General features: G+C 44.4%; 1 protein-coding gene across 1 annotated transcript in view; it reads left to right on the top strand.

The window, feature by feature from the left end:
• Window positions 1-20,886, top strand: part of TRPC7 (transient receptor potential cation channel subfamily C member 7) — a 140,851-nt gene that overhangs the window by 93,546 nt on the left and 26,419 nt on the right. The window contains exons 6-8 of the mRNA XM_077913159.1: window positions 1,483-1,699; window positions 11,423-11,656; window positions 15,607-15,871. Of these exons, the coding sequence (XP_077769285.1) occupies window positions 1,483-1,699; window positions 11,423-11,656; window positions 15,607-15,871 (716 nt within the window). The remainder of the gene's footprint in view (window positions 1-1,482; window positions 1,700-11,422; window positions 11,657-15,606; window positions 15,872-20,886) is intronic.

Raw genomic sequence — 20,886 nt, 5'->3', positions numbered from 1 at the left:
GACAATGCAAATGAACCAAGTTTTTTCCAGCATAGTACGGATTCCCAATGTCTAGGCTTGAGATCCTGGGTTTAAAAAAAAAAAAAAATTAAACAACCATTTTTAAAATTTCAATAGATAGGTTCTATGGCACTAGAATCATAATAAATCATGTTACACTAATAACCACAACAATTAGAGTGGATGATTACCATGCTGAAGCATATTAAAAGAACATTACCAAGCCATCTGACTTATAAATGTTACTCTGAACATAGTCATAATTAGGGAATTTTTACCTGCAAAAACCCCTGTAACTGGTCTTCTACGGAACCAACAGTCCATCTCGTGGGTGATATTTCACTCTAGGACTACTGAATGAGGCAGAATGTAAATGTCAAATAACCAGACAATGGCTACAGGTAGACATCTACACTAGAGAAGGAATTGGTCTTCAGAAAAGGTTTCCCTCTTTGCTCTTGCCTGATTAGCATATGAGGGTGAGGGGTAAGATTTGGTGCTTAAGTGCACTTGCACTCAAGTGCAAGTGATGGCAGTGACCTAGAAGGGACCTATGTGAGTTCACTAACAGGGGTTAGCAGACTAACTGGGCAGCCCAGAGTTTAGTCCTCAAAAACCAAAGTATCCTCTAGGTGGCACACACCAGGGCCAGAGAAGATGTGCCCAACATTAGCTCCTTAACAGGGCATCTTCTAGATCATTTCAGGCCCACATGGAACAGCTCCACAACTCAACTGTGCACTAGAGCTACAAGTGAAACCTCAATAAGTTTTAGAGTAGTATCAAAGACGCTATGATCTATACACAATGTACAATAAAAATAGAATTTTTTAAAGAATGAGAAAAGAGTCCTCTATGTCTAGAAATTAACCTGTGGTTTAAAAATGAAATCCAAAGGGAAGTTGTAAAATACTGATAACTGAATATCATGAAAATACTATCTGTCAAATTTCTTGGAATATGGCTAAAGCAGTACCTATTCCAAAATGCAGAGCTTTAAGTAAAAACTTACCAACATATAAGAAATACTGAAAACAAACCATAAAAAACAAAACTCAGGAAAATGGACCAAAGACCAACACGGCATATCCAACATGTATTTTCTTTAAATTCTGAACTCTACTAAGATAGAGAGGGTTTTTTTCCCCCAGATTTGAATGGCATAAGATGCATATCCACATGGTTGGGAGAAGTCGTGCATATTACAGCACAATGATACATCAGTGTGTTCTACTCCTGTTTTATACCATTCCCACTAAATCTTCTAAATAGGGGGGGGGGGAATGAATTCAATAGAAAATGCTATTTGGTTAAGCAGCATCTCACATAAAAGTTCAAGAGAAAATGTCTGGGTTCAGTCAGTAGCGTCTGTCCATGATGAAGGATTCTCTGGTTAAAACTTTGGCAAAAGCATTTTAAAGAGAGACCTGCACCCACCTATAGCTGCCAGTTTAATGTATCTTGTACATATTTTGTTTCCAGCTAGGAAGAACCCTGAGGAGCCCTTTCATGAAATTTGTAGCCCATGCAGTTTCTTTTACAATCTTTTTGGGATTGTTAGTTGTGAATGCATCAGACCGCTTTGAAGGCGTTAAAAACCTGCCTAACGAAACCTTCACAGACTACCCGAAGCAAATCTTCAGAGTGAAAACCACACAATTCTCCTGGACAGAAATGCTCATCATGAAGTGGGTTTTAGGTAAGCAGTCACTCGGTCCTTTATTCTCTCCTCCCCTATTAATAATAGGACATTATTAAACTCTGACTTCTCAAACTCCTTTCCTCTTGAGTGTACTCTGGCAGTCAAAATGGTGAGCAGGTGACCAACAAAGAAGCCAGAGTCAACTTCTATATATGCTGGTGTGTAAGACACACAGTCCTTTAATATGAACCCTAACTGTGGAAGGAGATGTTTGGATGAAATTTGCTACATGCTTTTCCTTATACATGTATAGAAAGTGATGGTAAAGTAGCCTTGCATGGGAAAATATATTTTCATCATTTAACTACAGTCTACCAGAAGCTTTAGGAAATCAAGGTCTGCTTCTAGAAAAGAGTATAAAATTGCATAGCTTAAATGATATTTTTGTCACTGAATACTAATGTATAGTAGAATGGAGATGATAAATATAAATCTAAAAAGTTAGGGGAGTAACACTTTCTCATGCTTTGTATTAATGAACATTGTGAAGTTCTGACAGTCCTTTCTGTGGTGATACTTTGTTCTGCCAAGGTCTACCACTAGAAGTGCCAAGGAAATTTTCCCAATTGCCCCACTGACTAGTCAAGAAAGACCATCTCTCTTTTGCCCACTTCTTAAAAACTATTATTAAGAGGAACAAACAAGATAAACTAAAATGGTAAAAGCTAAAACTGTATAGGCAAAATGTGATATAGATGATTTCCTACACTGAAAAATGTAAAACTATATGATAAAAAAAATCAGACATGGTGAGAAAAATGAAAAACTATAAAAGTTATCATCAGTGACACTGTACATAACTAAAACCTGATCAATAAATTATAATATATGCATCAAAAAGACAGGAATTTGATTAGAATGTTTTGAGCAAAACAAAACTGAAAACAGAACTGAAGAATTTTAACTCTGCACTATTAAGATGTACCCAACTAATTAAACTGCCCTAATAGTATGCACCCCAGATTTTGCTTTCTTCACAAAAATTCAATAATGGTATAATTTTCACTATGTTTATGTTAACAAACATTGAGTCAAAATGTACATTGTGCCATCAATCAACAAAATCACAAAAGAACAAGTACTTGAAAACAGCCCAGCATATGGCCTGCTTAAGTGAGAGAACCTAAGGGAGCCACAGCAGTTGAACTATGTGAGAACATCCTATAATGTCCTCGGCCCAAGCAGAGAATGATGGGAGCTAAGATCTCTGAGCTGGGTCTCTAAATATGAAGAGATAAGAAAAATGGTTTGATCCAAAGGAAAGAGGCAAGAGAGCACACCACAGGCTTTTCATCAACCAGCCAATCTATGACCAAGGGCTCAGTTGGTGGAGTCACCGGCACTAAAGTTGTAAAGAGACATTAAAGCCTGTGGCAGAGTGAATCCTGTGACCTTTCACAGTGCAGGGTCTACCGCAATTCTCCGTAGTATGCCCTCTGTGGATAAACTAAACACTTTAATACTGCAGTGGACAGAATGTTTGTAAGACTCCAAATCCATATGGGAAAACCCTAACCCCAGTGTGACAGTGGTTAGGAGGTGGGGCCTCTGGGAAGGGATTAGGTCATGAGGACAGAATGCTCATGAATGGGATTAGCGCCCTTATAAAAGAGCCTCAGGGAACTCTCTCACTCTCTCCTTGCCGTGTGAGGGCAGAACAAGCAGTCTGTAACCCAGAAGAGGGCTCTTGCCAGAACCTGCACACACTGGCATCTGATTTCAGACTTCCAACCTCCAGAACTGTGAGAAATAAATTTCTCTTGTTTACCAGCCACTCAGCCTGTGGTATTTTGTTATAGCAGACCAAACTGACTAAGACACAGATATAAAAACAAAACAAAAACAAAAACACCATAACTCACATGTTGAGTTCATGGATAAAAACTTAGGGGGATTTACGGTCCCACTCACTCACGCACCACATTTCCCCACCTGGCTCCCAGGGAGAAGACTGTGGTGAGTGCAACCACCCTTGCGCTTAAGTGGTAGAGCCACTATATGTTCATGGCTCCTACTGAAGCATGACTTTCTTCTGAGTTCTCGTATTTCTCTTCCTGGATGTCAGGGCACTGTCCCAGGAGGAGGCATTTATCTACAGGCACAGTGGATCCAACTCCCAATTCTTGCCCATCAAAGCAAAGCTGAGTTTTTAAGACTGTTACATGAAAAGTACTGGGGAGGGGAGGACTTATTTCTATTGACCTATTTCCTGTTATATTTCAGGTAGAAGACATATTCTAACTACTTTCTCTTATTTAGATAATTTTTTCAAACCTTTTATTATGAATAATTTTAAGAATATGCAAAAATCAAGACAAGAGTATAATAAACCCTATGGACCAACCTCTTATGTTCAACAATCAGCAAGTTGTGGCTAATCTTTGTTTCATCTATACCTTCTCGAGTTCTCTTTCCCAACAGTATAGTATCCTGAAGCAACTTTCAGAGCTTATATTTCATCTATAAATGTTTTTGTGTGTATCACTAAAAGATAAGTTTTTTCTTTTTTTCAATCATTTTTCTCTCTGTGCTCGAAATTCACTGATAATTTTTCTGCATTGTCTGTGATTTTAATCCCAGACAGGAGTGAATTTCTCCTTTCAGATATTATATTTTTCAATTCTTGAAATTCCATTTGGCTCTTCTTTTACTCTTTCATTTCCTTCTTCATGATGTTCACATTTTCCTTTACATCCTTGAACATATCATCCATACTTACGGTATCCTTAACACCAAATTCCATCACTTCTGTCAGTTCTGGGTTACCTTCTATTACCTAATCCTTTCCTGACATGGATCAGAAAATGACATTTAATCAGAAATTGAATGATGGACACTTTATGTTATGTTGTTGAGCATCTAGATTTTGTTACCTTCCTTGAAAGAATGTTTGCCTTTATTCTGACAGGCTTTTAAATTACCTGCAGATGAGTTTAGGGTTTTTCAAGCTTTCTTAGAATGAATCTGGAAAAATTTAACCATAAAGACTGTTTATCCTTATACTATAAAGACAGACATCTGGGATCTCTATCAAATGCCCTGGATAATCAACAAGGAACCTCAACTCTGGATGGTCTGAGCTCAAACATCGTTCCACTCTCAGTGAGCTCTGGAACCATTCAGCTTGCAGTTCTCTGGCTGTTGTTTGTGGAGCTTTACTCTGGGCATTTACAACTTAGTGTTTGGGAAATGTTCAAAAGGACCTGCAAGTAGTTTTCTGGACTTCATTTGTGGTTTTGTTTTCTGGTTTGCATAGTATAACTTCTCTCTGGAACTATACCACACAACAACTAATCACCTCTGCCTTCCTACACCCTAGTCTTTGTCGCTTAAACTCTGGGACTGTCTTTCATTCTTCTGGGACCCCTCTCCATGCACTGCAAACTAGAATGCTCCTCCAAAAAGAAAGACATGATGTTCAAGTGAAGCGGCTTACCATGCTGGTTTCCTTTTAATGAAGGAATATTTGTTTTGAATGTCTGAGGAGAGTTTTTTTCTTTATCCATGAATTCACTCCACTCAGTGAACAAATAGAAGTTGTTCCAGGAATTGTGCTGGGTCTCATGATTACAACACTGACTGTTCTTATCATTCTATCTCCACAAACAATACCTGGCCATTTTCATTACAGCATCTGTCATCCTAGAACATTCATTATTGCTTGTGATGCATTTGTCTTGAGCACTAGACTGAGCTTGCTAGGGAAAGGCTTTCTTCTCAGTTATGGTATCCCCAGAATGGTGGCTGGCACTGAATCAGCACTCAACAATGTCTATCAAGTGGGTGGATGAGTTCTTACCCAATGAGAGTAAGTTTGTGCCTAGTACAGGGCATGGTAGGTGCAGCCTAGTGGAGAGCAAGAGTCCTGTCTGCTTTTGTACAACTTTCTTACCATCCTCGTATGTTAAGTTTTTTCATCTGTAAGGTGAAGATAATTACAGTTTAACTAGCTAGAAGGCTACTAGGAAGGTTTACTGTTGCTCAAGTGTTTAGCACAGGGCCTGGCACCTAGCAGTACACAGTATTTGTTAGCTACTAAAATTAAAGAAAGAGGAAGAGTTTTGTTAGAAAGTTTTAAATCTATTAATATCATCTTCCCGGCTGGAAAACAACTGAATTCCAAATGTGCCTGAGACCCAGATTTGTTGCAAAGGACCCGCCACTGAGATAGTATTTGGATGTCAGGGCCTCAGGGCATATTGGCCCTTCTGAGAGTTCACAGAACACCTACATTTTGGCCCAGTGAGAAGCTGACCTGAAAGGATCCATAGGCCTCCTCAGAGGGGGTGGGGTAAGTCTGCTTTGCTGAGGACTCTGGGACAGAGTAGAGGATGCCCTGAGGTCAGGACCATTTAAAGAATGTGCATATTTAAGTCTCACAGGATTCTGAAAGAGGGATCCCTTCTGAATAGCATCTGAAGCAGGGGTGGGAGTGAAGGCCCTTTGAACTGACAGAGCGCCATCTCACCAGCCTGCAGGCCATTATTCAAAACCTGCCCAAATGAGCTACTCCTTTCCCCAAAGGCTTCCCGGCACTTCCTAGACCGTTCGTTCGTTCCACTATCAGCCATCCTTATTATCAGTGACCTTGTTCTCTGGGCTCCAGGCATCCCCGAGTGAAGGGGATTTTGCCTGAAGGAGGCACCAGTGCCCAGCATCCTTACCCCTGAGCTCCCTGAGCTCTAAACACTCCTCTGATTGACAAGCTGGAGGCAAGAACTTGGATAGAAAATGCTGAACTACCCTCAGCCCCCTGGAAGCTAGGGGCCTAATTTCACTCACTAAAGTAAAGTACTCAATTTCACACATTTCTTTTTTCATTAAGCATTCCTGCTGCTCAAACCCCTGCTTTTACTCATGGCCTTGGAATACTTAAATTAGCCTGGGTGAGTTAATATTTGATCTAGTAAAACTGACGAGTGTATTTGACTATGGGGGAAATGATTTGCAATACCCATGGGAGGAGCTACTATATTGGTCAAAAAAGCCAGTTTTCTATAAACAATTTATTTGCATTTCAGATTCATAGAGCTTTTAGAGTTTGAAATTACCCCAAAACTCCAAAAGTATCAAGGAACTTTTCTAAGGTCAAATATGAAGGAAGCGTCCAAAGCTAGAACCTGAACCCAGGGCTTCCTTGGATTCCAATCCTTCATTGGATTAAGGCCAATAACAGCCCTAAGTGATAGCCTGCAACTGTCCTAGTGCCAAACTAAAAGCACTTCCACTAAGACATTAGGAATTTTAATTTGAGGGTAGACAAAAGCAATAAACATTACTTCCTTCAGCCTGTAATGGTTTTTCTAAAAACATTTCTAAAATATCTAAACTGGCACAACTGAAAGTAATTTCAGCGTTAAGAAAATTATTACTTTGCTGAATTACCATACAAATTCTGAAAGGGTAAGCTTGAGAACTGTGGTCTGCAAAGAAAAAATAAGGCAAGGTGGGGAGTGGAAGTATCTTGTTAACAGTCCTACAATGTTTTGGGATATTTCCTATTGTGTGGCCTCTGATTGGACACAGACATGTAAATCTTAGAATCTACTTCATCAAAGCCATGACTCCTCTAAACAGACTCTCTCAAATTACTTTTCTCCTTAGAGAAATATTTAGTTTCAATTCCTCTTATATAATGAACCACTTTAACCAAAAAAGGGACAACTCTGCTTAAAACTGTCCCTGGGCAGAGGAGAAATGATCTAGTGTGGCAGATGTGGGCCTGTAACCAAGTCAGCCATGCTTCTGTGCCCATGACCGTTTGTCTGCTCCTAGTATCATCCCTGACTCCAGGCTTTGTAGGCAGCTAAGTCCCCAAAGGCCACTGAATTATAATGTGGTCATCTGCCAGTGTGCTTGAGTTTGAGGTCCAGAGGAGACAGAAAAGGGAACACAAGCAAACAGCTGGAGTGGAACTGTTGAGGGACTTGGGAAGACCTGCTTTGCTGAAATCCAGGATGTATGGACAGAGATCACAGAAAGGTCTGACAGCCCAGCTCTGCAGTCTGAACTTTATCTTAGGGTTGAGAGGGGGAAGTGACCATGATCTGACCTGTTTTTGAGGAGGTAAGAAGGGAGTGAAAAGTGAGAGGGCGGGATGGATCTGGGAGTCCACCAGCTGCGATCTGCAGAACTGTAGTGATGATGTCATGATGACACCTGAGGAGTCGGGGCTGTAAGAGAGGGGGTACTGGATAATGGTGGGACTAAGAGGCATGGAAGGACAAGGAGGCCAACTTAGAATATGTGATATTTCTAGTCCTGGCAGGGCATTCACTTAGAGCAGTCTCTCTGCACAGTGAAAATTTAGTTTTTAAGCTTTTAAGAAAAATCAGAAATTATTTACAAGGAATTGAAAGACAAAGCTGCAAGGGTGGACCCCCTTACTCAAGATCAGGGGGAAAAATGAAAATGGCTGAAATCTTGGAAAGCAACTGCCTTTAAGGGATGGGGTTGGAGAGGATGCGGAGAAAAGGGAACCCTCTTACACTGTTGGTGGGGATGTGAACTGGTGCAGCCACTCTGGAAAACTGTGTGGAGGTTCCTCAAACAGTTAAAAATATACCTGCCCTACGACCCAGCAATTGCACTGTTGGGGATTTACCCCAAAGATACAAATGCAATGAAACGCTGGGACACCTGCACCCCGATGTTTCTAGCAGCAATGGCCACGATAGCCAAACTGTGGAAGGAGCCTCGGTGTCCAACGAAAGATGAATGGATAAAGAAGATGTGGTTTATGTATACAATGGAATATTACTCAGCTATTAGAAATGACAAATACCCACCATTTGCTTCAACGTGGATGGAACTGGAGGGTATTATGCTGAGTGAAGTAAGTCAGTCAGAGAAGGACAAACATTATATGTTCTCATTCATTTGGGGAATATAAATAATAGTGGAAGGGAGAAGAAATGTGTGGGAAATATCAGAAAGGGAGACAGAACGTATAGACTGCTAACTCTGGGAAACGAACTAGGGGTGGTAGAAGGGGAGGAGGGCGGGGGGTGGGAGTGAATGGGTGACGGGCACTGGGTGTTATTCTGTATGTTAGTAAATTGAACACCAATAAAAAAAAAAATGGGGAGAGAAAAAAAAAAAAAAAGGGATGGGGGGAGGGGATGAGGAGCAACAAAGAAGGCTGAGCCCGGGCAGTGAGAGAGGCAGGAGCCTATGGGAAAGCAAGCCCTCCTTCTGATGCACAGGAGCCAGGAGAGTGCCAAAAGAGGCAAGCAGTGTTAACATTTTGGGAGGGAGTAGTTGGTGAGTGAAATTGTTTCACTCACTGACCACTTAGCAATTGTCTTACTACATTAACCTCCTAAGTATGCAGGCTAAGTTAGCGCACAGAATCGGCTGGTTCTGCATCACATCTTACCCAGGTGTGAGTAGTTACAGAGACGACTTAATGTCATTTACAAAACATTCTTTTCTGCACATTACTGGCTCTGAATCCAACTTTATGTCTTGAAGAAGCAGAATAACATAGTGGTCAAGAGCAAAGGCTTCATGGGCAGACATTCTATTTTCAAATTCCAGATCTCCTGCCTCCTAGCTGGGCACAGTAAAATTCTCTGTACCTAATGAAACATTAACTCCAAAAATGATTAACAGGATGTACTTCATGGGGTTGTTGCAAAGATTTAACGGAGTTAATATACACATACACAAAACAGTGTCCAGCACATAGTAAATGCTCAAAAATGTTTTTGAATCGTTTTTTTTTTTTAAGATTTTATTTATTTATTCATGAGAGATACAGAAACAGAGAGAGAGAGAGGCAGAGACACAGGCAGAGGGAGAAGCAGGCTCCATGCAGGGAGCCCAATGTGGGACTCGATCCCAGGTCTCAGGATCACACCCTGGGCTGCAGGCGGCACTAAACCGCTGCGCCACCAGGGCTGCCCAAATCATTAAGTTTTAATAACCTAAATCAATTTAGCTGAATAATCAATTGAGACAGATAATAGCAGTATTCAATACAAAAATATTCCAAGTCATACAGAAGCCACATATTTAAATTTTCTAGTAGCCTCATAATAAAAATGGTGAAATTAGTATTTAACCCAAATTATCTAAAATACTGTCACTTCAACACAGGACTGATTTTTTAAAAACTGAGATATTTCACTTTTTTTGGAGTCTTTGATATCTGATATGGTCTAATACAGCACCTCTCATTCAACCAGCCACATTTCAAGAGCTGAGTATCCACATGTGATTCACAGCCACCATACTGGCAGCGCAGGGACAGAGGGATACACACCAAACCAAACCGTTACTCTAGGTCACTTCACAAAACTGGCTGAGAGGCGAGGTGGGGAACTAGCAACATTTTGTTGACATATCCTCTACGTTACTTAATACATACCAATGAAGACAAATGTTTTTAAAATCCAACAAGTCATTAACAAAATTAAGAAGAAACTAACAACCCCAATTTAATGCTCCCTGAAATAACCAACAGAAATGTAGAAAGTTAGGACCACCGGGTTCTGAGTTACCTGTGGGACCTGCAGAAAGCCCTTTCCCGACCCTGAACCTGAATTTCCTGACATTTCATTTAGGGTTTTTTGTTTTGTTTTTTTTTTAATTGGAGTTCCATTTGCCAACATATAGCATAACACCCAGTGCACATCCCGTCAAGTGCCCCCCTCGGTGCCCATCACCCAGTCACCCCCACCCCCGCCCTCCTCCCTTTCCACTACCCCTTGTTCCTTTCCCAGAGTTAGAGGAGTCTCACATGTTCTGTCTCCCTCTCTGATATTTCCCACTCATTTTCTCTCTTTCCCCTTTATTCTCTTTTACTATTTTTTATATTCCCCAAATGAATGAGACCATATAATGTTTGCCTTTCTCTGACTTACTTCACTCGACAAAATACCCTCCAGTTCCATCCAGGTCGCAGCAAATGGTGGGTATTTGTCATTTCTAATGGCTAATATTCCCTTGTATACATAAACCACATCTTCTTTATCCATTCATCTTTCGATGGACACCGAGGCTCCTTCCACAGTTTGGCTATTGTGGACATTGCTGCTAGAAACATCGGGGTGCAGGTGTCCCGGCGTTTCATTGCATCTGTATCTTTGGGGTAAATCCCCAGCAGTGCAATTGCGGGTCGTAGGGCAGGTCTATTTTTAACTCTTGGAGGAACCTCCACACAGTTTTCCAGAGTGGCTGCACCAGTTCACATTCCCACCAACAGTGCAAGAGGGTTCCCTTTTCTCCGCATCCTCTCCAACATTTGTGGTTTCCTGCCTTGTTAATTTGCCCCATTCTCACTGGTGTGAGGTGGTATCTCATTGTGGTTTTGATTTGTATTTCCCTGACGGCAAGTGATGTGGAATCATCCGGTTCTAAATGAAATGTCAAGTCATCATGACGTTTCGGTTCGTAGAATGCACAAACGCGGGACGCTGTATTTCTCCTACCGGCCTCCAAGAGAATCCATGGGAGCATGAGAAGGCTCTCCTCACTTCTGGCGATGGCCTATCTGTAGAGCGGCAGCTGACGAGTCTTCACGTGGTCTGAGGACTTCCTGTTTCCTAACCTGCCTTTGCAGTCAGTTTCTGTTTGCCGCTGGCTATGAAGGTCCCCAGCTCTCAAGAACTCACATTTACCTTCAGACCCTGGTTCCCGCGGTGCCTGCGGTGCCTGCGGGGGTCACAAATGCCAAGGGAACTGGAGAAGGAGTCTTAACTTCTCACTCTCCCGCAGGAATGATCTGGTCCGAATGCAAGGAAATCTGGGAGGAGGGGCCGCGGGAGTACGTGCTGCACCTGTGGAACCTGCTGGATTTCGGGATGCTGTCCATCTTCGTGGCCTCCTTCACCGCCAGGTTCATGGCCTTCCTGAAGGCCAGCGAGGCCCAGCTGTACGTGGACCAGCACGTGCAAGACGCCACGCTGCACAACGTCTCGCTTCCGCCGGAAGTGGCCTACTTCACCTATGGTGAGCCAGGGGGCGGGGCTCCGTCGCGTCCCGCCCCTCGCCCTGGGCGTGGCCACGGCCCCTGGAGCGACCCACGTGACCCCTCGCCCCCCTCCCCTCCCCCTCCCCTCCCCCTCCCCCTCCCCCTCCGAAACTGTCCTGTCCAGCCGCGCCACCCGCGGATTAGAACGTGGAATTAGTGCCGACAAGAAATAAATTTTTTTATGTGTTAAGAAGGATAGATTTGTCTTGGTAAAGCTCTTAGAACATTTCTGGGAGGTTGCTGCTTTTTTTCCTTTTTTTTTTTTTTTTTTAAAGAAAGATCTTCGTTTCTAATGTGGATCCAGAAGCGCTAAGGGGAAATGTAGAGATGGAAGAAATGTTTTGTACTGGATCCCTAAGTTTTGTGCAAAGATAGGCCCTTGAACGCCCAATTCAAAAGTTTTTTCCTTATGGCCAGTTTTTTGGAGATGCCTTAATTCTTTCAAACCACCAATGTGAGGTAGTAGATTGAAATTTTAGGAACAGTGGAAGTAGCATCCATGTATTACAGACGTCCTAGGTCTGTATAGACATATTATACGGTAAACTCCAATCCTTGCAAAAAGCCTACAAAAAGAGTCTTTTCTGTTTTTTGTTTGTTTGTTTGTTTTGGTTTTTTTTTGTTTTTTTTTTTGTTTTTTTTTTTACAGATGATGAAATGGGTGTCCATAGCCGGGCTCACAGTGTTCTCAGAAATACAGCAATGCCTTAGATAGCAAGGGATCCTTGGCCCATGAATTGAAAACCGTGCAAAATGGCCCAGGGCTTATTATATTCACAGGCTTTGGAGTTACACCTGAATTCAAAACCTACTTCTATAGCTTACTCTGAGATTTTGTTTACCTAACTTTTCTGAGCCTTTATTTTCCTATGTGTAACACCAGGATAATACCCATGTCAGAAAGTTCGTTTTACAGATTAAGTAAGATAGTGCATATGATGAATTTTGCATTGTCCTCTGAAAACAGTAAATGTTCACTAAATGGTAATACTTGTGATCAACACTGCCTAGTGGGTTTAACACTGTACTTTCTGTCCTAAAAGAGAAAGATAAGTGGGGAGAAGAAACAGATTTCTTTTACTGTTACCAGTAAATTAGCTGGACACTGAATAGGCATTCATTAATGGCAGCTGCTACATCATGAAGGGTTGGAGTGTCAAAAGTTAGAGGAAGTCACATGGCTCCTGTGACCAAAGAATGTTTATGGTCGGGTAACGCAATGAGCTGCAGAGGGCTGGCCATTTAACACAGAAGTTGAGTTGCTACCCACACTGGATATAAATTATATTACGCAAATTATACTACATGTAAACATGGTAAGGAAACACCTCCTGAGAAATGGGGAGTCTCCTAGTATTACCAACCGTTCACTCTTTGTTGGTTGGTTTAGCAAATTCAGATGTGTTAAAGGCCACATGGGCTTGTATATTTTCCCCTCTGTGCCATTCAGCGTTCATCAATGAAAGATGAGAGAATCTCGATAACGAAATTGGATAATTATCTTAATGCCCTGATTCAGGGTGCAGTATTGTCCACCTGTGACTTCTGTTCTTATTAAAGATTGTGTTAGGGTCTCACCCAACTGCTAAATATTGTACGTTGTTGCCCTTGCTTTGAGGTTCACCCTTTGCCCTTGGAAATCTTTTGGCTCAGGGTGCTCCCTTGTGCTACAGTTGCGGGGCAAGAGAGCCCCCTTGTGGGTGAGCCAGGCGGTGGTGCCTTCCAACCTCTACAGCTCCAAAAAGGCAGATTCCAGTTTTTCAGGCTGTGATTGGACAATTTTTCTGATGGAAAGAGCTCCAAAAAGAAGAAAGCCCCTTTGAATCATCACACTGCTCTTTGCTCTTACACCCATCATAACTCTTACAGGCCAATCCAAGTAGAACACTTTTTCACTAGAAGTCCTGACCTGATCACCAGGGTCTGACAACAACTCAATCCATCCTACTAGATAATAGAAGTGTCTTTTATTCTTACAGCTGAGGTTTAATATGGTAGATTATAGGAGAGGGGGGAAAGAAATTCCTTTTTGGTGTCTTTTTGTAGAAGCCAAATCTTATTTCATGCTACCCAAATGTGTTATCTATCCTTGGAGGCTGACAGGTATGTTGGAAAAACATAATTTGTTCTCCTTACTTCTCTTTCCTGGACTTCTAAGTTATGACCTTGATGAGAACATAGAGTCTATAATTTTATTGTATTTCCAAATGCAATTTAGAATACACAACATGAAACTTTGTAGCAAACAGAAGCCTGGCTTCCCTTACGAAAGATTTCGTACTGTTCTTTATTATCGTAATTGTTTAACACAGTCCAGCCTTGAAAATAAAGGCTAAAATTCCTCTTCTTCCATGTCCCCTGGGGTGCCAAGAATTGCTATGTAATCTCCTTGCTATCTGCATTTACCTGCCTATGAAAAGGACCCCATACCCCTAATCCAATCTTTAAAATGGCAATAAGAATATCTACTCTACAGGGCTGTCACTAAAATTACAGCTAATGTATGCGTAAGGGCTAATTTCAGTTTCTGATGTTTCTCAATTTAAGTTTCACTTAGCATTTCTCAACGGGGAGACTCTTGGCTTTTTCAGCAGAGCAATTTTCATGGTACGGGTCTGTCTGGAGTATTGCAGGGTATTAGCATTTCAGTAATATTCCTGCCCTGGCATCGTGACAACTGCAGACACCCACGTACAGTTACGGGTTGCCTAGGATGAAGATGTTGCCCTTATCAGAGAACCACAGTGTGTCCTGACACATAGCAGGGAGCCTTATGAGCGATGAATGCCATCCCTTGTGCCATAGGAACACTTCACAGGTTTGTTTTGCTGCAGGGCAGTTCAGACCCTCACCAGAGACCACAAGCAGAAACTCTATAGCCCAGAACAGATCCCAGGACTCTCGCCACCTGGAACAGGGCTGTCATGGCAAACCTGGATGACCAGTCGCCACTTTGGAGACCTTAGATCAAACGCAGAGCTTCCAAACATATACTGTCTGAGAAACAAAACTCAAGAGCATTTTTTCAGGCAAGATCCTTTAGATTCCCAGCCCTCAAGAGGGCTAGTTTGTTCTGATTTGTGGCCAGCCCAAACTTGTGGTATTTCTTTCAGTCATTTAACAAACATTTAGCAATATGTGCTGTATGCCAGACCCTATGCACTTTGCATATCTGGTTGCATTGCATCCTCACTAAAGCTCTGTGAAGTTGATGATAGTATCCCCAATTTAGAATTGGAGAAAATTGGGTTCCAAAAGGTTAATTGACTTGCTCACAGTCATACAGCCTCTGAGTAGAAAGGCCACTGTCAACCTCAGGTCTGTCTGTCTCCAAGGCTCACACTCTTCCCCACCACCTCCCTGTGATGCTTTCCCAGTGAATGGGATAGCCCCTGCTTGTGGAGTTCAAACACTGATAAGAAGGACAGAATAGGGGACAGCTGGGTGGCTCAGTGGTTGAGCATCTGCCTTTGGCTCAGGGCATGATCTTGGGGGTCCTAGGATCAAGTCCTACACTGGGTTCCCTGGAGGAAGCCTGCTTTTCCCTCTGCATATGTCTCTGCCTCTCTCTCTTTCATGAATCAATCAATCAATCAATCAATCAATAATTTTTTTTTTAAGGACAGAATAGTAAGCAGCATGGTCAGTTCCATGGTCAGTTGTAGGAGTCAAGGCTTCCTGAGAGAGATGACACCTGACCAGAGTTTGAAGGGATGAGTGTGAATGAAGCACCCTTGAAGGGAGGGTAGGGTGTTCCCAGCAGATGGGCCCTTCTGTGTATTGGGAGGAACTTTAAGGGCAGGAATGGCAATGATGAGGTCTGACACCTCTAAAGATGAATAACTGGTTTCTCCACCAGAGACCAGTCAGCACAGCAGACCCTGTCCACTCCTCACCTCAGTAAGTAACCTAGATTGTTTTCTTACAGCCAGGGACAAGTGGTGGCCTTCAGACCCTCAGATCATATCAGAAGGACTGTATGCGATTGCTGTTGTGTTGAGCTTCTCTCGAATTGCCTACATCCTGCCGGCCAATGAAAGTTTTGGGCCTCTGCAGATCTCACTGGGGAGAACCGTGAAAGATATCTTCAAGTTCATGGTCATTTTTATCATGGTATTTGTGGCCTTCATGATTGGGATGTTCAATCTCTACTCCTACTACCGAGGTGCGAAGTACAACCCAGCGTTTACAACGTGAGTACCCCAGGGCTCTCCTCGGAGGGTCTCTCTGGGCACCCCCGCAATCCTTAGGAGTCTCTAGCAGGCAGCTCCTTGTAGAGACTCATGTTTCCTTGGTATCCACAAGTTGCAGGCAACTTTCTTTACGGGTGGCTCAGAGTTCATGTTCTGGAGTTGAAAGAACCCAATGTTTAAGCTGTATTAAATCTTCATTTTTGCCATTTACATGCTGTGCAGCCATGAGCATGTTCCTTAACTTCTCTGAGCTTTAGTCTCCTTATCCTTAGAATGAGGATAAAAATCATACCTGCTCGATAGGGATAGTATGAAGATTCAGTGAGATGATGCAGCAGCCCCACGACATATTCTCGATACGTGAAAGGGGTACTATTACTATTATCACTGCATGCACTGTGCTGCCTAGAAACCAGAGCCCTGGGCAGATCTTGCATGCCCGTGCTTCACTGGAGAAAGGCAGTTGTGATCCAAATGCCAGAGGACTGAAGGAAAAAGGAAAGTGAAGTCGGCGGGGGAGGGGGGGAGGTATTTCTGACCTGGCCACCATCTAGCAGAACGAACAACCCGGTCGCGACACTCTCTCTTGGGAGATTATACGGAGACGCCGCATCTCCCCATAGCCCATCAGAATGAGACAGTTTACCAGCTGGAGCCTTCCCACCTGACGTCTCCTATTAATCAAATTCACCGCAGAGGATGTGGACTGGCCTACACCTCGGGGACACCGGGGGAAGCCACAGCCACCCAGCGCGAGAGGCCGGTGTGCGAGCAGGTGCAGGCCAGCAGCTGCGCACACCTGCCGGCCGAGCCAGTACCGGTACCGGTACGTGCAGGGACACGGAGCAGGTCCGCAGCATCGCGCGCCTCGGTGGCAACAGGGAAAAGCCAGGCGGGGAGGCGGGAGGCGCGTGCGCGGGGCTCTGGCAGGCCACTGCCATCAATGGCCAGAAGTAGCTGCTGCTCGCAGAGCACGCCGCCGCCACGGCCTCCACATGGGGCTGGGGATGGAGCTCACGGAACCTGTGTCCTGGCACCCAGGGCTCACCCCTGCAGAGGGTGCTGGCCGTCTCCTGGAGGCCTGGGAGAAGGTCAGGTGACCCGAGTTCCCCCTGGCTCCTGACCTTAAGCCAAGTCACTTGACATATCTGTACCTCTGTGTCCTCACCTGTAAAATGGAAATGACTTCCTGCCTTGTTCATAAACACCCTTAGGAATAAATGGGTGGTTGTAGTTCCAGTCGAGGTCCTTCCCCCAGTGCACCCAGGCTCAGAACATCTTCCTGCCTTCTTTAAGCTCCCACCAGAATCTTAAGGAAGGACAGGCAGGTGTCCAGGCACAAGCACAGCAGCTGGGACCCACAGGGCTAGCACTCCTGACATGGGGGCCCAAGGAACCCTGAGTGGCCTGGAATCTGTTACCCTGCCGGTGAAAATGGCTGAGCCCGGCCACACAGTTTTCCTGAGCGACTCCCAGCATGACCTTACTCTACCCTTCTTCTGGAGAAATCACCCATCAGGGGAAGGTGCTTACCTCTGAGAACCCAAACCAAGGGCAATGAGTGCCATATGCCCTCAGCTCAGAACCATGTGCTATGCTGCCCTGCCCACAGGAGCTATCTAGAAGAGTGGGACCCTGGTGCTGCCACACCACAGACACTGTTACTCTGTGGGGCAGAGAAGTGATTTGTTTTTACAGAGAGCAGGTGCCTGGCCCAGAGCAGAGAAGTGCACCTGAGAAGGGCCTGGCTCTGCCCTAAGCCCACAGCAGCCCATGGCTCAGACAGACTAAGTTCAGGTCTGAGCTCTCCTCTCACTGGCTGTGTGGCCTTGGATAAGCACTCAAATCCCCTGGGCCTCAATGCCCCCAGCTCTGAGGTAAGAATACTAAGATGGCCAACCTCACAGGATTGTTCTAAGGATCCCATAAGAAGAAACAGTACTGAACACAGTGCTTGGCATACAATAAAGCTTCAGGGAGTAGCAGTGATGATCATGGAGATGGTGAATGAGGAATAGGGGAGAGAGGATAAGGTGCAAGCACAGACACCTATGTACTGATCTGGCTCTAAGGGACCCTTTCTGAGCAGTGGCCTCACTTATGAACTTTGTCCAGATCAGGCCAAGTATTTCACTGAATCAGTCAGACTACTTTCTATTACTCCAATACTCAGTGATTAGCTGTGGCAGGAATGAGGTAAGTATGAATCGCCCAGAAGCAAATTTGCTCTGGATCTGCTAGATGAAGCCATTCAGCATAGGATGCATTGTTGCTGAAAGACAGTCAAGCTGTCAGTCAACAAAGGCCTTGATGTACCTCCTGTACTTCCAGTCTCCCACAATGCCTTGTGCACACTGTACAGCTCACTAAATTCCTCCTGAACAAGAATGACAGGATGAATAGGGGAGACAAAGCCGGATTCCGGGCAGCAGGGTAAACATTGGACTGGAAATCTGACCATGTGAACCTGTGCTCCATTTCCTCCATCCTGGGTGTTCTGTGCAATCCCTCATCCTACTCCTCACTGGGGACCTGGTGCACAGGTGCTCAGAAGGTCAGTGCCAGGACACAGAAGAAAATGAAAGAGGGAATCTCTGGGATCAGGAAAGCCATTGGAAAAGACAAAAGCAGAAGAAAGGAGCAAAGCAGTTGGCTTGTTCCAAGTCCTGGGAACCCAATAAAAACCTTCTAGGCACCAGGGACCCAACCAAAGAGGACTCAGGCCCCCAGGATGGGGAAAGGAAGAAAAGCTGTGGCGGCAGTGAGCATGATGGAGAAAGTACAGGATATTTATGGCTTTGGCAGTTCCTAAAATGGGACATGCAGCTGCATGATGGTGTGATTGAACAGGGAAACAGTCGATAGAGCAGTGAAGTGCAGAGGAAAGAATGGATTTTTATAAATGTCATCTTTTACCTTCTGACTGCTCCCCAGAGCATGTCCCCGTAAGAGATCTTTGATCAGCAAAAAGCCACGGTAGGATGAATGAGATGTGTGCTTTAGGGGACTCAGGACTATTCTGTATGCCAGCTATGCAGGTGATAAAGTCAGATGACCCCTCTCAGGTGAATGTTTGCTTCAGAACAGCCCATCCCCAGGCCACCCTGCCTAGCTCTAGCTCAGCATCTTCCCTCCAACCCTCCCACAGGGGGTGCTTCTCTCCTGTGGAATTTTGAGCTTATAGGGTAAGATGGGTCCCTTATCTGCTTCTACAGAGTCAGGAGGCTCAGTCCTACAGAAGGGAAATTTGGGCTGGTGCACCCGCAGGTATCTTCCCCCAGCCCCATACCTGCCATGTTCAAGGACAAGTGGGTTCAGGAGTCCCCTTTGAAAGTCAACTTCAAGGAACCAAGAGGCTGTAGCCCCCAGGAGAGCCCTGTTCGCTGTAGGGGTGCAGTCCCAGTTCAGGTCATAAAAGCCATTCCACCTGAATCCCACAAAATTACAGTGCTGTCCCAAATGATGGGGGGGCAGGGACATTCTGGGACAAAAGAGGCAAAAAGTCTCTCTACCACTGCAGACCCTCAGCCCTCAGCCAATCCCTATTCTAACCCCCCATCTGTCCCAATTCTTCCTTCCCCACCCCAAATTCCCTTTCCCTCCATCCAGCAGACCTCCGTGAAGGGGTTAGAAGGAAATAGACTGAACTAATTCTACCCCAGTATAAATAAACACAGAATAGGAAGAGTCTTTTTTATTATTATTATTCATGAGAGGGGGGGGTGCGGGGGCAGAGACACAGGCAGAGGAAGAAGCAGGCTCCATGCAGGGAGCCTGATGTGGGACTCCATCCTGGGTCTCCAGGATCATGCCCTGGGCTGAGGGCGGCACTAAACTGCTGAGCCACCTGGGCTGCCCCAGAGTATAAAGAGTCTTAACCGAGATCAGTGGTTCCCAAACCACACCAGAATCACCTGGGGAAATGGCTACTCTGGGGACTTCCTAGGCCCCACCCCCGAGAGAGTCTAATTGAATATGCAGACATCTGCATTAACAAGTCACTGGGGTGACTCTGTGAAGGTGGTCTTAGGGCTACATGCCGACACACGCTGATACTACCCAAACCTCATCATTATTCACATGGAGAGACGGAGGCCACTCTCTGCCACGTGCATTTCAAAAACAAAGGGCTTGTTAACCCGAGTGTCTTATTGGTACACTCTCAGGCTCCGCAGAATAGGAAGGCAGACCAGCAAGGAGTGAGCTCTGGGATTAGATTCTATGAACAGTTCTCAACTTGTCAGCAGGCTCCATCCACTTCAGAACTAAGGGTGCTCTCAGAGGTCTGGGTTATTTTTCTCAGATGCTTCTGTGTCAGGGGGGCTAGCTAAAGGGGGAAAGGGATGTGAGTGTATGGGTCATTGGCTGGTGAGCTGGGCCTGTCTGGGCATGACAGACAGCGCACCTGCCAGCAGCTCATTATCTCCAAGTTGCTTCTATTAGAAACTGTGAATGACCAAACAGGAGGAAGAGACATCACTCAGATAAGTTTTATGCTCTCAGAGTACAAAATCCAAGTATCCCAAGATGAGGGTCAGGAAGCAGAGAGAAAACTAAGCAACCTGCCCAAGAGTGTTCTTTCTTGAAGAACTCTTTAAGAAAAGTTTTTGATTCTGTTAGGAATTTTGTTCCTATTAGGAACATATCTTTGACTTTACCATGGAAGTCAGTAGACAAAGAGGATTTGCCTTTTGAGGGGGTTGTTTTGAGATTTTCAGCTTAGAAACTGTATGAAACTGTGGGGTTCCAGAACTCTAGTTACAGTGTTAGAAAAAGAGAGACAGGGGCACATGGGTGGCTCAGTCCGTTGAATATCTGACTCTTGATCTCAGCTCAGGTCTTGATCTTGTGAGGTCAGGCCACACTGTTGGGCTCTGTGCTGGGCATGGAGCTTACGAGAGAGAGAGAGAGAGAGAGAGAGAGAGAGAGAGAGAGAGAACTTGGCTCATGGATGAAATACAGCCAGGCAAGAATGCATCCAAAAGGGGTAGCCTTCTCTATACTCTGATTGTGAC

The sequence above is a fragment of the Canis aureus genome, chromosome 10 (assembly GCF_053574225.1).
Source record: "Canis aureus isolate CA01 chromosome 10, VMU_Caureus_v.1.0, whole genome shotgun sequence".
Taxonomy (NCBI): Eukaryota; Metazoa; Chordata; class Mammalia; order Carnivora; family Canidae; genus Canis; species Canis aureus.
This window is presented reverse-complemented; position numbering and strand designations above follow the sequence as displayed.